Genomic DNA, 14,742 nt, shown 5'->3' on the forward strand with positions numbered 1-14,742 from the left:
CACATGAAAAAAATGTGCATTCCAAAATCCCCCACCTAGGTTAACTTTTCTGTACAGTCTGTGCTCTCTCTCTGCTTCTGCCCCCACCTGGTGCCTGCAGCCTCTCGTCCTAAGTCCCCCCCCCCAAAAGCCCAACTCTCCAGATGAAAGCAGAAGGGACATGGGCAAGGGGAGGCCACAGCTGCCACCTGTCAGGGGGCTTGGCTTGAGACCTCCAGCACCCCCCTCCCCCGGCACCCCCCCACCGTGTCGCCTGTCCTCTCCTGTCAGTGTCTGTGTCCAGCCCTCACGGATCTGCCCCCCTTGGGTCCTTGCTCCTGGTTCAGGCCAAGTCCCCACGTGACTGGCCCTGGCCCCCCCTCCAGGTCTCCCTCCCGCTTGCCCCGTATGGGCCCCCTCCCTCCCTCCCTCCCTCGCTCCCTTGCCTATGCAGACCAGTCCACTTGAGTCAAGGGAAAACTGTATGTAATTGGTTTTCTTTGTCATTCTACATGTTTTATGCATTTAAAAACATTTTCCTGAGAAAAGGGTCCACAGGCTTCTCGGGCACAGGTCAGCAAGCCTATGGGAGTGTGGGAAGGAGATGGCAGACGGGGTTGTTCTGGAGGTCCTAGATTTAGAAGGAGAAGAGACCTGAAAGACCATGAGGCAACTCGGTAGTTCAGTGGTTAGTGCTGGAGTTCAAATCCTGCCTCAGGCAAGTCATTTCACCTGTCTGCCTCAGTTTCCTTACCTGTAAAATGAGGCTAACGATAGCTCTTACCTCACAAGATTGTGAAGAGAATAAAATATATTATTTCTAAAGATTTTTGAGGCAAACCTTATGGTGCTGTAAATGCCAGCTGTCGTTAACTAATATCATAATCTAGTAGTTCTACAAATGAGGAAACTGAGGCTGAGAGAGGTTAACGGGCCTCACCCCAGTTACACTGCCGAGTTGGAGGATTCCTTCGGAGGCATCCAGGGAGACACCTTCCCCTGCACACGAGGGACAGATAACTAACTGGGCTGGGATTCGAACCCTCTGGCAGCTGCCTTGGCCGGCTTGGGGCCGCCGCTGGGGTGGGGTGGGCATTTCTTGTAGCAGCCTGGCTGAACGCCAGGGCACATTTACCGGATGGTTTTGCCACCACTGAGTGTACCCTGGCCAGAGCCAGAAACCGAGGGAAGGGAGCCCAGGCCGGAGGCGCCAGGAGGCGGCAGGAGGCTGTGGCCTGGCTCTTCTGAGCTGCGTCACCCTCTTCCTAGAATAGTAGGGCCCGGCTCAGGGTTTGCCTTAAAGGCGGTTCTTGGGCCAAGTTGAGTGTCTCGGGTCTGGCAGCCAGTCTGACCATCCAGGGACACAGAATGCGTGTGTGGGGTAGGGGAGGAGGCCCGAAGTTACGCTCGCTCTTTCACGTGAGGCTGGAGGCGTGAGGGAGGGCTGAGAAGGAGGACTCTCCCACCTTCCTTGGTGGTCAGCCCCAAGACTGAAGAAGACTGAGAGACCAGGCTCCAAGCTGTGGCTGCTCTTTCTCTGCAGATGTGGAGGTTCCGTCCGGCCCAGGGGGGCCTGAGGCTCCTGAGTGTCCGGCGTGCCTCTAGCTCCCCAAGTAGCCAGTACCCCGAGTACAAGCCCATCAAGAAAGTCATGGTGGCCAACCGAGGTGAGCAGAGAACCCCCTGCCCTCCCACAGCTGTCCTGGCTCGTCCCCGTCCCCTTCCCGCCCCACAGCCTCCGTCCAGATCGTTCCCATCTCCCGCCCACGGATTTGCCTCTTGCTCTTCCCAGGTGAGATAGCCATTCGAGTGTTCCGGGCCTGCACGGAACTTGGCATCCGCACCGTGGCTGTGTACTCTGAGCAGGACACCGGGCAGATGCACCGGCAGAAGGCAGATGAGGCTTACCTCGTCGGGCGTGGCCTTGCTCCGGTGCAGGCCTATCTGGACATCCCAGACATCATCAAGGTGGCCAAGGTGAGTGGGGCTGGCGGGGCCGGGAGCCACCGTGGGGAGCTCCACCGAGGGGCGCTTGGGGTTCGGCCAGATGCTGCCCCGCCCCCCTGGAGCTGCTGCCTTTCCTGGACAGGAGAATGACGTCGATGCCATCCACCCTGGCTACGGGTTCTTGTCGGAGCGCTCTGACTTTGCTCAGGCCTGCCACGATGCAGGGATCAGGTTCATTGGGCCCAGCCCTGAAGTGGTCCGCAAGATGGGTGACAAAGTGGAGGCGCGGGCCATCGCCATCGCCGCAGGTACGCGGCATCGGGGCCCCGAGTCCGAGGGCATGGTGGCGGGAGGATCCCCAGCCTCACTGCTGCAGAGGTTCCGTGCTCCTGTCTCTCAACAGGCGTCCCAGTGGTTCCAGGCACAGACCACCCCATCTCCTCCTTGCATGAGGCTCATGAATTCTCCAACAGCTATGGCCTCCCAATTATCTTCAAAGCTGCCTACGGGGGCGGGGGGCGTGGCATGAGGGTCGTATACAACTTTGAGGTAAATGAGAGTCGGGGGCTTGGGGAAGATCGGGGGAGGCAGAGCCCCCCAACAACTCTGACCTCAGAAGTGTGGAATGCCAGGGGCAGAGCACACCCTCGAGGAAGGGAACCGGGATGGGCTGTGTGACCTAGAACCAGGGGGCTACCAGTCTCTGTCTTGCTCCCATAATCCAGGAGCTGGAAGAGAATTTTAACCGGGCTTATTCTGAGGCCCTGGCTGCCTTTGGGAATGGGACACTGTTTGTGGAAAAATTCATTGAGAAGCCACGTCACATCGAGGTGCAGATTCTGGGTGAGCGACCTTTCCCTGGGCACTGCCCTCTGACCCCCGTGAGGCCTGCTCGGGGCAGCAGCTCTTGGGAACTGGAAGCAGAGTGGGGAGGCTGGGCCCCCTTGCCTTCCCTGCATCATCGTTTGCTGAGAGGCCTCTGCACTATGGGGCTGGGGCCTTCGGGGCAAACACGGGTCACGATTGCATGGTGGGGGTTCCCGGGTCCCTGGGGCAAAGACGAGCCCTGCTGAGGAGTTAGGGACTGAGGAGAGTGAGCGGGGCTCCCTGCCTCCTGCAGGGGACCGATTCGGGAACGTCCTGCACCTCTACGAGCGGGATTGCTCCATCCAGCGGAGACACCAGAAGGTGGTGGAGATCGCCCCGGCTACCCATTTGGACCCCCAGCTTCGGAGCCGCCTGACCAGCGATTCGGTCAAACTAGCCAAGCAGGTGCGGGGCTGGAGACCAGAGGGGCAATCCAGGGCGGGCGGGCGGGCGGGGGCTCCGGGAAGCAGGGCCACGCATCTAGGTGAGATTGAGAGGAAAAGGACAACTGGGCTCCTCTGGCTTCGGGGTCATCAGCAGTGCAGCGGGGCTGGGGGCGGCAGAGGTCCCTGGAGAGCCAGGAGAGTCCTCTGGCCCCTGCCCCTCCTCCTCCTCCTCTTCCTCCTCCCCCTCCTCTGCCGTTGAAGCTGCCCTGCCCCCCCACCCCCATGAGTCCCAGCAGTTGCTCCAATTTGCCTTCCCCTTTAACCCCTGACATTAAAAAGACAGTAAGCCTCCTCTAAGAAGGCTCCCCCAGGCCAAGCCTTCCTCCCAGAGGCCGTCCTTCCTGTCTGCCACACATCAGACTTCTTAGGATTCGTTTTCTGCTCACACCTGCTCTCTGTCCTGCCCCCAAAAGCAGCTGTCCTTCTGGTCCCGTGGCCTGTACTGGAAAGGGCCCCTCATCTTTCAGAGCCAGGGAAGTGTGGGCCCCTAGGCCGGTGGCACTCGGGACACTGGATCCCAGCTCTTCTGACTCCAAAGCTGGTGCCACCCCTTCCTCAAAGGCCCCAAGTGGCAGAGCCCCTCCCCTTCAGTGAGCTGGGGTGCATTCCCAGGCAGCTCCCCTTTTCTCCCTCTTTTTGAGCCCGGTGGGGAACTGGGCTTATATCCTGCCAGGCTTCCTGCCTCCTCTGGCTGCCTGGGCCCCTGCTCACTCAGCTCCCCCCACAGGTGGGCTATGAGAATGCGGGCACGGTGGAGTTTCTCTTGGACAAATACGGCAGACACTATTTCATTGAGGTCAATTCTCGCCTACAAGTGGAGCACACAGTCACTGAGGAGATCACCAAGTGAGTCTGGTGTGGGTGCCAAGGGAATGTGCCCCCCGGGTAGCCCCACTAAGACCAGACAGGCGGGCTTTGGAGAACAAAGTGTCCAGTGGGCACCTCGAAAAGCCATCCCTCCAGGTAGTTAGTCCAGAGCAGGTGGCCAGAAGGGAAGGCAGCCACTGCAGTTGGCAAGGAGCTGTCCAGGAGCCTCAGGTGCTGAAGAGCCCAGCCTCTACACCACCAAAAGGCCAGCTTTGGGCAATGCCCTGGCCCTCTGGCCATGGGTCCAAGTGCATCTGGACCCTCTGCAGCTTCGCCAGCCTTCCGCACAGCCCACGTACCGCAGCCAGTGCAGGAGGAAGTTGGCACATGCCCTCAGGCCACACGAGGAGACAGACAATTCCCCCACAAAGTGCGCCAGTCTTTGGCCTTGTTTCACTACCGCCGTCCTGGGCAACAGGATGAGGAAGCTCAGTCTCTTTCCCAAGGGTCTCCTGGGTCGTGTTACTGCCCTTGAGGGGGAAGGGGCTCGTTGCAGGACTCAACTGATTGACACCTGTGCTCATTTGGTACAGGGCATCCGGTGCCCCTGCCCGGATGCTCCCCCCATGGCCTGGGCACAGCTGAGCAGCCTGGCAATGTTGGCAGAGATACACAGACCCGGGGAGGAGGGAAGGGAGGTGCCCCGGGCCAGAGCTGGGCACCAGCACGTAGGTAGATGTCAGTACTTCACCGGCCGTTTCTCCATGCTCCTTTCTCCGTAATTCAGACTCTTCTGAATATCTCCCACTGTAGTGGGAGGCAAGAGATGGCGGGTGCCACTGGCAGCTGAGGAACCAGGCTCTGTGCTGTGGGGGCAGTGGGGTAGGGAGCAGTGACGCCCAAACCCAAGGGGCCTCAGCCCCTCCCCCGGCTTCTGTTCTGGTTCTGTCCCTGACCACTTCCTGTCTCTAGGCCTCAGTTTCCTCATCTGTAAAATGCAAGGCTCGGACCGGTTCGTGTGCGGGGCTCACTGACTCTGCTGCTCTTTCTTGCAGTGTAGACCTCGTCCACGCCCAGATCCACGTAGCTGAGGGCCGGAGCCTGCCTGATATGGGCCTTCGGCAGGAGAACATTCGCGTCAATGGCTGTGCTATTCAGTGCCGAGTCACCACGGAGGACCCGGCCCGAGGCTTCCAGCCAGACACAGGCCGCATCGAGGTGAGGGGGGCTGGCCTCGCTGCCCGGCCTGGGCACATCCTCTTCCCTCCTCTGCCCACGCTTCCCCCACTGCCACGAGGGCCACAGCCAGGACCTTGGTAGCCTTTCCCCACCACAGTGCAGGGGGATCCTTGCCCTGTGCTTTCTGGCTGCTCCCTTTTATTAAGTTTTTATTTATCGGACTGCTACTCTGTTCCATGGTGGTCTCCAGGAAACATGAGGTCCTGCTTGGGCTGCCCTCCCGGGGGTTGGAGTTGAGCTAAGGACACAGTAGGAGCCCACTGAGATACAAAGAGTAAGGCCCTGTCCTAGGCTCCAGAGACCCCACCTCAGGGAGAAGAAAAGCTTCTCCAAGCAGGCTGCTCTGGGCCTTGAACGCCCGAGGGAAGGGTATCTGCTCAGAAACCCCCCTGCCCCTAGCAGCAGACCCCAGCTCTAAACAGAAAATCACCTCGGAGCTGGCCAGACACATTCCAGGCAATGCTCAGTGGATGTGCTAAGAAGGTAAAACCGGCCGGAAGGCCCAAACTGGGCTGCGTTTGAAAAGGCCTCAGAAAAGGCCCCGTTCTTTTTTCTTTGCAGAGGTGGGGGCAGTGGGTGTGTAGTGTGGTATGCAGTATCAGAGGCAGGGAACAGGTTGTTTAGTTTTGCTGAATTTGCTTTTTTTGTTACAAGGGATTTTGTTACAAGGGATAGTTCTCTGTGGGGGGGAGGAGCTAGACAGGGAGAGAGGATAAAGATGAAACACAAACCAAAGAAACCCCGCCCCAACTCTGAGGGTCGTGGAGAAGGAGTGCTCTATTCGAGTGCTAGTGGCCTCTAGGCCAGGGTGGAGCAGATCATGCTGAGCTCGGCTTGGGAGCACGCCGGGGCCTATGTGGTCAGACACAGTTGTGTGTCTACAGCCAGCCACGTTTTTGAAGGGCTACCCCAAAATCTACAACCTCACCCCAGAGAGCAGCAGCTCTTCCTGCTCCCGGCTTCACTTCTCAGCTTGAATTGGGCGGGGGGGGCCCAGGTGGCTGTGGTAGGAGGCAGTGAGGGGCCTGGCTTCCAGAGCAGTAAAGCATAGATGCCTGGGAAAAGCAGAACCGGGGGGGTGATGCTGGGAGGCTGGAGGTGAGATCAGGGGTGGGGGGACGGGACGGCCCTGGAACCAGCCAGCCGCACAGATGCTGCTGATGGGAGCAGAGGGACGGTGAGGCCAGGACTCAGCACCCCAGGGCCGGCTGGGTGACAGTGGTTTCCTCCAGCCGGCCGGGCCCTCACCTCAGTGTGTGCATTTCCTTGTGCCCTCTGAGCCCCCGGCCATTCTCTGAGTGATGGGTCCCGCCTCTGCTTTCCTCTCCCTTCTGTCTCTCACCGTGGCTAAGAATACCTCTGTGTTCTGTGTGTCAGCTGAGCATCTGCCAGCATCCTTTCTTTAACATCTCTCCCGTCTGGCCCAGCCCCTTGGGGAGGAGAGGAGGGTCTGCAGAGCAAGGCCCCTGGGGCCTCCGAGGTAGGGGAGAGGTAGGGTGGGATCCCAGGGCCCAGGTGGGCAGGCCAGGAGGGAGCCCTGCTCTGCCTGCTCTGACCTCAGCCCCGAGAGCCTGGCCAAGGCCGGGAGCCTGCACTCCTCCTCTCCTGGTTCACCACAAAGTATTTTTAGCTGACAGCTTCTGCGCACAGTTGAGTGCTTGCCCTTAAATATTTCATTAAGTTCCTCTTTATTGAACACAACAGGCCTCTGCCCCTGAAAGATGGCGCGCGGTACACTGGGTGCCTCCCTCGGGGGCTCCTCCCTTGCTCATGTGCGCACACGCGGGCGTCCCGTCTGTCCTTCGGCCTCAGCCACTGCCTTGCCCGCGTCTCTGCGGCCGCTCTGTCCCTCTGAATCAGGCCTGTGTCTGGCCTCTCTTCGCTCACCGGTGTTTAAGCCCCCTCTGCCCAGCCCCACGAGCCCCCTGCTGGGCTGCGGCCTCACACAGGCCCTCTGCTGGATGCTTGTCCAGCTGTTTCTCTGTCCATCGTCCCACCCCTACTACCCATCTTGCTGGCCTCCTTCTTTGTTCCTTCTATCCATTTCTTTTCCCTCTCTGCTTCTTTCTCTTTTGTTCTCATTGCCCGGCCCTTCCCTTGTGTCTGTGTGATGGTGGGTAAGTCACTTAGGCTCCCAGGGCCTCAGTTTCCTCTTGTGTAGATTGAGGGGCCGGCCCTTTCCTGTCCAAAGTCTATGGTCCCTTTCCTTCTGCAGGTAAAAATCACGAGTCACATTTACAGGACGCTCCGAGCTTAGTAAAACCCTAGACATGCCTCATCCCATTTGGCACAGCCATAACCTCGTCAGAGGAGCGTCACTGCTCCCATTTCACGGAAAAGCAAAGAGGCCAGAAGGGTTAAGTGACTGATGTCACCAGAATCACTCGTGATCTCTCTCTTGCCCAATCTCATGGTCTTTGCCATCCTCAAGGCCTCCATCCTTCTTGACTTTTCAGCAGCCTTGGACACCACTGAGCCCTCCCCTTCCTCCATCTCTGAGGACCTTCTGAGGCCTGTCCACCAGATCTTCAGCCTTGACTGGCTCCTGGTGGTGGCGGTCAGGGGTGGGGGATGGGGGTGCTCTCCTCTGTTCCTTTCCTTCCATTCTCTCTGTGTGCCTGTCTCTGTCTGTCTCTGTCTGTCCCTCCCTCTGTCTCATTAAGCTGCTTCGTCTGCCTCTTCCTTCCATCACCCCCTTTGTAGATGGAAAGGGGGGTCATGTGGAGGGGAGTGCTGGGACGGCCAACAGGCAGACGCTCAGAGAGAGAATCCAGCCGACCAAGGGAGGCAGGTTGCGGCTCTGGCCGGGAGAGGGGGATCGTCTTTCTTTGCCCTTCTGACACACAGTAGGTGCTTCACACAGGCTTGTGTCTGTGCCAGCACGGCACACCTCAGTTGGCCCGTATTCTTCCATGCCTCTGGGACGGCACCGTGCGTGTGCCAGGCTTTTCTCTGGGAACTTCTCCTCCCCTCCGGGTTTCTCCCAGGGAGGGAGGAGGAGGAGGATATGTGGGGGTTGGGGAAGTGGGGGCTGGGCACCCGGGTTCACTTGCAGAAATAAACTTGCAGAGTGTCACGAGCCAAAGTGGAGCAGAATTAACCCTTGAGGGGGCCCCTCCCCCAAGGACTAGCGTTCTCGGGTTCCTTCCGCCGCTGACTTTGCCCTCTTTTCCCACTAGGTGTTCCGGAGCGGCGAGGGCATGGGCATCCGCTTGGACAACGCCTCCGCCTTCCAAGGGGCACTCATCTCCCCACACTATGACTCCCTCTTGGTCAAAGTCATTGCCCATGGTAAGGACCACCCCACAGCTGCCACCAAGATGAGCCGGGCACTAGCCGAGTTCCGAGTTCGAGGGGTAAAGGTGAGTGCTGCCAAGAGCCGCCTGTGCGCCTGCATCTCTAGTGGGATCCTGGCTCAGGAGCCATCTTCACGCTGCCCTAGCCTGGCGGCTCCACTCCGGCCACCTCGCAGGGCATTGTTGCTTGTCTCCCCGCTCTGCCAGGACCGAGCCGGGCGCTCTTTTGATTCCCAGCTAGACTCGGCCCCAGGGCCGCCATCTCCTTGGCAGGTGTCCTCAGGCAGGACCGCCTGATGGGCTTTGGCTAAGGCCTCGATCCCACTGGGGATGGACGCCATCCTTGGGTTCTGTAGGAAGCCTGTTGCCTCTCGGCCCCTGCCCCCGACACACGCTGGGGAGCTGGCTTCTGTGTTGAGTGAGCCCTGGCGCCTGGTGCCCTCTGCAGGGGGTCTCTGCTGGGACGTCGTCATCCCCTCCCTCCCTCTCAAGGTCATCACCCGTGGCCTGCTTTTCCTCCTGGCGTGGCGGATCTTAGGGTGACACCCCGGCTCGTTGCTGTGGCAGTTGAGGCCTCCCTTCCCCAGCTGCTGTGCTGATGGGTTCCCGACCACCCTGTTGGCATGGTGGGTCCCTGGGGCAGTGTCCCTGTGCCCGGGCACTGGTGGCAGCTAAGTCCTCAGGGCCCGTGGGTGCTGAGTCTCTTGCCACGCTTATCTCCGTGGTCTCTCCACTGCCATGTGGCGTGACAGCTTCCTCCGTCTCACCATCCAAGCCCTGCACGGGGCGGGGCGGCGGGGGGAAGGACTCCTTGTTTGCCCAAAGTCCTCAGAGAGTGTCACCCAGTCAGGGGCCAGGGGGAGTTCAGCCACTGGACGGAAATAGGCTGTGGCCGAGGCTTGGCCACCGCACCCAGGGGAAGAGGGCAGACCGGGGCAGTCGGGGACAGCAAGGCTAGGCCGGGACAGGCGGTCTCCACCTCCCACATCTCTCTGCCCCGGCCAGGCCTTGGAGGAGTGTGCCCTGCTTTAGTATAGTGCACGCCCTTCACCCCCGCGTCTCCTGCTCTTCTCGCCAGGTTACTGCGTCCCTCCTGTGGCTGTCCCTCCAAAGCCCCACCCAGTGACCACGGAGCCCACGCTCTGTCCACTTCCTCCTCATTCTCTGTCCTCAAGGCCTTGTCTCTTTTTTTCCTGTGGCAGCTGTCACTGGGGCCTCTTGGGGCATGTTTGGCCTTGGGGACAGGAGGTAGGAGAGTAACAGCTGGACGTGTGGGCGCAAGCAGGCAGGGAGCTCTGGGTGGAAGTGCCCCGCCCAGTGTGCTAGGCCAGGGCACCTCAGGGCAGAGGAGGGGCCGGGCTGCTGGCCTGGACCCAAAGGGGCCTCTGTCTACCGAGGCTAGGTCCTACAGCTGAGCTGCCCGAGGAAGGCAGGGGCTCCCTGCAGATGGGACCTCATTGTGGCCAGAGCTCGAGCAAACTCCCGGGGGAACCAGTGGACCTTTGAGACCAGAACTCCCCCGAGTCCTGCGTAGGAAGGTGAGGTCAAGCAGGGCAGGGCATTCTGGGCAGGGCCTGTGCTGGAGGCTTCTCTCTCGCTGCCCACCCCCCCCTTTCTGTGAGGCCTGGGTCTCAGTTCTGATTTGCAGACAGGGGCCCACCCCTGCACCCCAAAATCTAGCCAGCTTGACTCCCAGAACCGGGCCCTCTTCAGCTGCCTGATCTGCCCTCTCCCTGGAGCCAACGTGACGAGGCCAGAGATGAGCTGAGGTGTCCCTGGCATTTTTATTAAGAATAAAAACAAGAATCCAGGATGATTCCCCGTAGCCCATTGCCCCACAGTGCTGAAGCACCTCTTATCTATGAGTTCCCTCCCCTCCCCACCTTCTGGAGAGGGGGACAGGATTAGGGAAAGGTGGTTTTCTTCCCCAGCTTACAAAGGGGGAACCGAGGTACAGAGAGTTAAAACTGGGATTAAAACCCAGAAATCCCGACTCCTCAGCCAAGGAGCGCTCCTTCCACTCCATCACCGCTTCCCGCAGGCGTCCAGGCCCTGTCTTTTTCTGAGAGCCCCGCTCCGGCTGCTGCCCCTGTCTCTGGAGATTGGGGACCAGGAGGAGGAGAGGTCCGGCCACTAGCTGCTTTTCTCCCTATCCTGGGCCCTCACACCACACTCTCTTCCAGCCGCTCTCCACTGCCACCCCCTGCCCCTCGGCACCCAGCCCCAAGTAACCCGCCGTGAACTGAATGACTCCTGCGCGTCCAGGCTCCCCCCAGGCGCCGGGCATAACCGTAGCACCCGCCGGTCTCTCCCAAGTCCAGAGAGCAGCTGCGCTGGGGGCGGGGCGGGGGACTCCGCGGAGGGTGAGGCTTCGGTCCAGGGCTGGGGCCTCCTCCGTTGGTCTGGGAGTGCACGTGGCTGAGCTTGAGGGGGAGGCGGGCGGCCCCAGCCCCCCGGCCCCGAACCAGCAAGGCCACCGTGAAGACCAGTAAGGCAGCCACCAGGACCCCCCCCACAGCCACCGTCAGGGTCCCCCCGAGCACGTGGGCCTGCAAGGCGTGGCACAGGGGCATGGCCGGCAGTGTAGAGAAGTGGGCACAGCCCAGCAGCCTCGTAGCTGTGAGGTCAGAGGGCAGAGCAGCAGGCGACAGGGCCAGGAGGCAGAGGTCATAGTCGGCCCCGGGGACCAGGTGCTTCAGCAGGAAATGGCGGCTGGAAGCGGGGACGATCCTGCAGGAGAGGAGGGAGGTCAGTGGCGCCAGGGTCGGCCTGGCAGACGCGGCCCTGCTCTCTTGTCTGGGATGGGCCCCGGGGCCTGTGGTCGCACCTGGCTTGTGGAAGTCAGCGGGGCTGATGCCCGGCCCTGCCCGGCCCAGGTCTGACCGTGTGTGCTCCTCGGCTGCCCTTCAGATGTCTGTGTGTGCACACACGTGGAGATGTGTACGTATTCTACACACGTCATGTACGCGTGCACACGCATGTAGATACAGGTGTGTGTGTACACGTGGAGATGTGTACGTATTCTACACACGTCATGTATGCGTGCACACGTATGTAGATACAGATGTGTGTGCACACGTGGAAATGTGTGTGTTCTGCACACGTCATGTACGCGCGCACGCGTATGTAGATACAGATGTGTGCGCGTACATGTACACGTGTATGTGTGGGTATGTAATGCAGACAGTTGTATGGAGACATGCAGGGCCACACAGATCTCCTGGGATGCTAATCTTTGTTCCATGGAGTCAGCCCCCACTGGCAGAGGCAGGCAGACAGTGTGTGTGTGTGTGTGTGTGTGTGTGTGTGTGTGTGTGTATGTGTGTGCGCGCGTGTGCGTGTGTGTGTGTGTTTACACGAGCGTGCACGCACTTGTGCCTGTGTTCATGAGCACAGACAGATCCAGAAACAACCCCAGAGTCTCACACTCGGGAGGAACCCCCCAGCACATACAGAGACAGAAACACACAGAGAGGTGATCAATGGGACGTTAAGAGACAGTGCCAGCAAGACAGTCCCCACAATACCCATCCACACCCTTCCTCTCCCTCCTCCTGCCTGCCCGGCTGTAGTGCAGTGTCCCCAGACCTAATTTTCCTCCTTCTCACTCCCCCAGCTTCCCTTGTCCCACTATGGTCCTCTGCCCCTCCCCCAGTTTCCCTTGGCCCACTGTGGGCCTTTGCACCCCACCCTCCACCCCTCTACCCTGTCCCCACTGTGGTCCTTTGCCCTGCCCCCACCCCCTTGTCCCACTATGGTCCTTTGTACCCCTCCTCAGTCCCACTGTGGTCCTTTGCCCTGCCCCCCACCCCCTTGTCCCACTATGGTTCTCCCCCCCCATCCCACTGTGGGGGGGGGGCCCACCAAAGCCTCCCTCTGCAGCTTCCCAGAGCGCAGGGGTTGAGGAGGGATGGCAGGGAGCAATGAGAAACTCAGCAGCCCCCCCCCCCCCCCCCCCCCCCCGGGGTGAAGAGCAGCACAGCCTTGCGGGTAGGGGAGCAGAGGAGGCCCGAGGGGGAGGACCAGAACCGGGGGCTGATGGCAGGGGCTGGCTCTCCGGCTCTCACCGGTAAATGAGGGTCTCGTCTTCGCTGCTGTTATACTGGATCTGGAACATCCAGACGGGCTCACTGGGCCGGCCGGGGCCCCAGCTCACCAGCCCCGACGTGGCCGTCACCTCGGACACTTCCACCACCGGCCCCATCTCCTGGGCTCCCTCGCCCTCGGCGGCAGTCCGGGCAGAGGCGGCGATGTCCGAGGGCCCGGGCCGGCCCCCCGCAGCACTGCTGTTCCCCCCGTGGGGGAGGGCCAGCACCCGCAGCTCCACCTGCGCCGTGGCCTCTCCCGCCGCGTTGGTGGCGATGCAGGTGTACTCGCCGGCGTCTCCGGCCCCCGTCACGCCGATCTCCAGCGTCCCGTTAGGGAAAGCCTGGGCCCGAGAGGAGTTCCCCACGAGTCTGTCATCCGGCCCCACCCAGTGCATGGTGGGCACGGGGTCCCCGAGGGCCCGACACCTCAGCAGGGCCCGCTGGCCTTCCAGCACCCAGAGCCGCTGCGTGTGGCGGGCAATGAGGGGCGGCTCACAAGAGAACTCGCCCTCGGGCACCGCCCAGAAGTAGCGCCCGGCCAGCCCCGGCGGGGAGGCGCACGTCTCCAGGTCGTCCGGCCGCGCCAGGCGCCGCAGCCACAGCAGCTCACAGTTACAGTGCAGCGGGTTCCCCCCGAAGCTCAGCACCAGAGGGCTGGGGGAAGCGGCTGTGTCCAGCCCGCGGGAGAAGATGGGGTCGGGTGCCAGGGTGGCCAGGCGATTGGAGGTGAGGTCGAGGCGGGACAGCTGGCCCAGCTGGGCGAAGGCTCCCGGGGGCAGCGCGTCGATGAGGTTGTGGTCCAAGTTGAGAGTGTGCAGCACCGGCATGGAGCCGATGCCGGCCCAAGGCACCTGCCGCAGGTTGTTGTAGGACAAATCCAGATCCTCCAGGCTCTCCAGGAAGTCGTCGAAGGCGCCGGGCGCGATGCTGCCCAGCTGGTTGCTGCTGAGGATGAGGTGCTGGAGGTTGACGGGGCCCCGGAGGCTGCCGGCCCCCAGCTCGGCCAGCCGGTTGCCGTCCAGGTGCAAGGAGCGGAGGCTCTCGAGGTCTCCGAAGGAGCGGGCCCCGATGCGGTTGATGGCATTGCGGGAGAGGGTCAGGTCCACCAGGCCGGTCATGTTGCGGAAATCGGGGGGCCCCAGAGCCTGGATGAAGTTGTCGGCCAGCCGCAGCTCCACCGTGCGCCGGTCCACGTTGGGCGGCACGAAGAGCAGCCCTCGGTGGGCACAGAGCGTGCTGAGAGACTCGGAAAGGTTCTGGCAGGTACAGGGGAGGGGACAGCCCAGGGCCCCGCCGGCCAGCAGCAGCAGCAGCAGCAGCAGCAGCAGCAGCAGGGGGGAAGCCATGGTGAGCCCCCCGGAGTGGGAGGGAAAAAACAGGGCACCAGCGAGGAGGCGCACCCCGGCGGCAAGTCCCGTCCCGTCCCGTCCCTAGGGAGCAGAAGGTGTGTGTGTGGGGTGGGGGCTGGAGAGGCACAAGGGGGGGGGGGTCTGCCTCCCCTGCCCCACCCCCACCACCGTCAGAGCAGAGGGGAGCCCAGTGGGTCAAGGCTGGCCGGGCCCGCAGAGAGGAAGGTCTGCTGGGAACGCCGGGGGGCTTCCGGGGCTTAGCTCAGGGGACGGGCCCAGGTAACTTCCTTCCCAGGAGCCCTCTGGCACCGCCCCGGGGTGGTCTGCCCACCCCCCCCCTCACCCCCGCAGGCCCCCTCCTCCTCCATCCCTCCCTCTCCCCGCCCTTCCTTCCCTCCCCTCCCCCCATCGCCCCTCCCTGCCCGCGCCCCGCACCTGCCCTCCCCCGCCGCCCCGCTCCGCCCCCGCCGCCCCTCACCTGCCGTGTCCTGGCGGGCGCCGCTGCTGCTCCTCGGGGCTCAGGGGCTGCGGCGGCGGCTGCTGCGGGCCGGGCGGGCCGGGCGGGCCGGGCTCCCCCCGGGGCCCCCGCGCCTCCTGCTCGGCCTCTCGCCGGGGCGGGGGCGGGGGCGAGCTCCAGAGCTGGCCGCCGCCCGCACGGCTCGGCCTGGGGCCCAGGCCCTCCCCATGGCGCGCGGGGCTGCGGCCCCGGACGCTGGCCCTGGCC

The 14,742-nt window shown here is 62.2% G+C and overlaps 2 protein-coding genes across 4 annotated transcripts in view; one reads left to right on the forward strand and one right to left on the reverse strand.

The window, feature by feature from the left end:
- PC (pyruvate carboxylase) overlaps positions 1 to 14,742 on the forward strand; it is an 85,356-nt gene that overhangs the window by 57,648 nt on the left and 12,966 nt on the right. For all 3 annotated transcript variants that reach the window (XM_027856020.1, XM_027856018.1, XM_027856019.1), the window contains 9 exons: positions 1,523 to 1,646; positions 1,772 to 1,956; positions 2,069 to 2,234; positions 2,330 to 2,475; positions 2,652 to 2,769; positions 3,047 to 3,198; positions 3,967 to 4,085; positions 5,102 to 5,264; positions 8,465 to 8,647. In XM_027856020.1, the coding sequence (XP_027711821.1) occupies positions 1,523 to 1,646; positions 1,772 to 1,956; positions 2,069 to 2,234; positions 2,330 to 2,475; positions 2,652 to 2,769; positions 3,047 to 3,198; positions 3,967 to 4,085; positions 5,102 to 5,264; positions 8,465 to 8,647 (1,356 nt within the window). The remainder of the gene's footprint in view (positions 1 to 1,522; positions 1,647 to 1,771; positions 1,957 to 2,068; positions 2,235 to 2,329; positions 2,476 to 2,651; positions 2,770 to 3,046; positions 3,199 to 3,966; positions 4,086 to 5,101; positions 5,265 to 8,464; positions 8,648 to 14,742) is intronic.
- On the reverse strand, positions 10,354 to 14,097 carry LRFN4 (leucine rich repeat and fibronectin type III domain containing 4). Its single transcript, XM_027856021.1, has 2 exons — positions 12,649 to 14,097; positions 10,354 to 11,311 (listed from the first exon to the last, which is right to left on the reverse strand). The coding sequence occupies exons 1-2, from the start codon at positions 14,013 to 14,015 to the stop codon at positions 10,744 to 10,746; spliced, it is 1,935 nt and encodes a 644-aa protein (XP_027711822.1). The 5' UTR covers positions 14,016 to 14,097; the 3' UTR covers positions 10,354 to 10,743.

Source organism: Vombatus ursinus, unplaced genomic scaffold (assembly GCF_900497805.2).
Source record: "Vombatus ursinus unplaced genomic scaffold, bare-nosed wombat genome assembly UNPS02011369.1, whole genome shotgun sequence".
Taxonomy (NCBI): domain Eukaryota; kingdom Metazoa; phylum Chordata; class Mammalia; order Diprotodontia; family Vombatidae; genus Vombatus; species Vombatus ursinus.

Excerpts from the sequence above, each read along its gene's own strand:
- LRFN4 (XM_027856021.1), bottom strand. The coding sequence starts at position 14,015 with ATGGCTTCCCCCCTGCTGCTGCTGCTGCTGCTGCTGCTGCTGCTGCTG. Across the intron at positions 11,312-12,648 it reads GACGAGACCCTCATTTACCG|GATCGTCCCCGCTTCCAGCC; the intron begins GTGAGAGCCGGA and ends CCTCTCCTGCAG.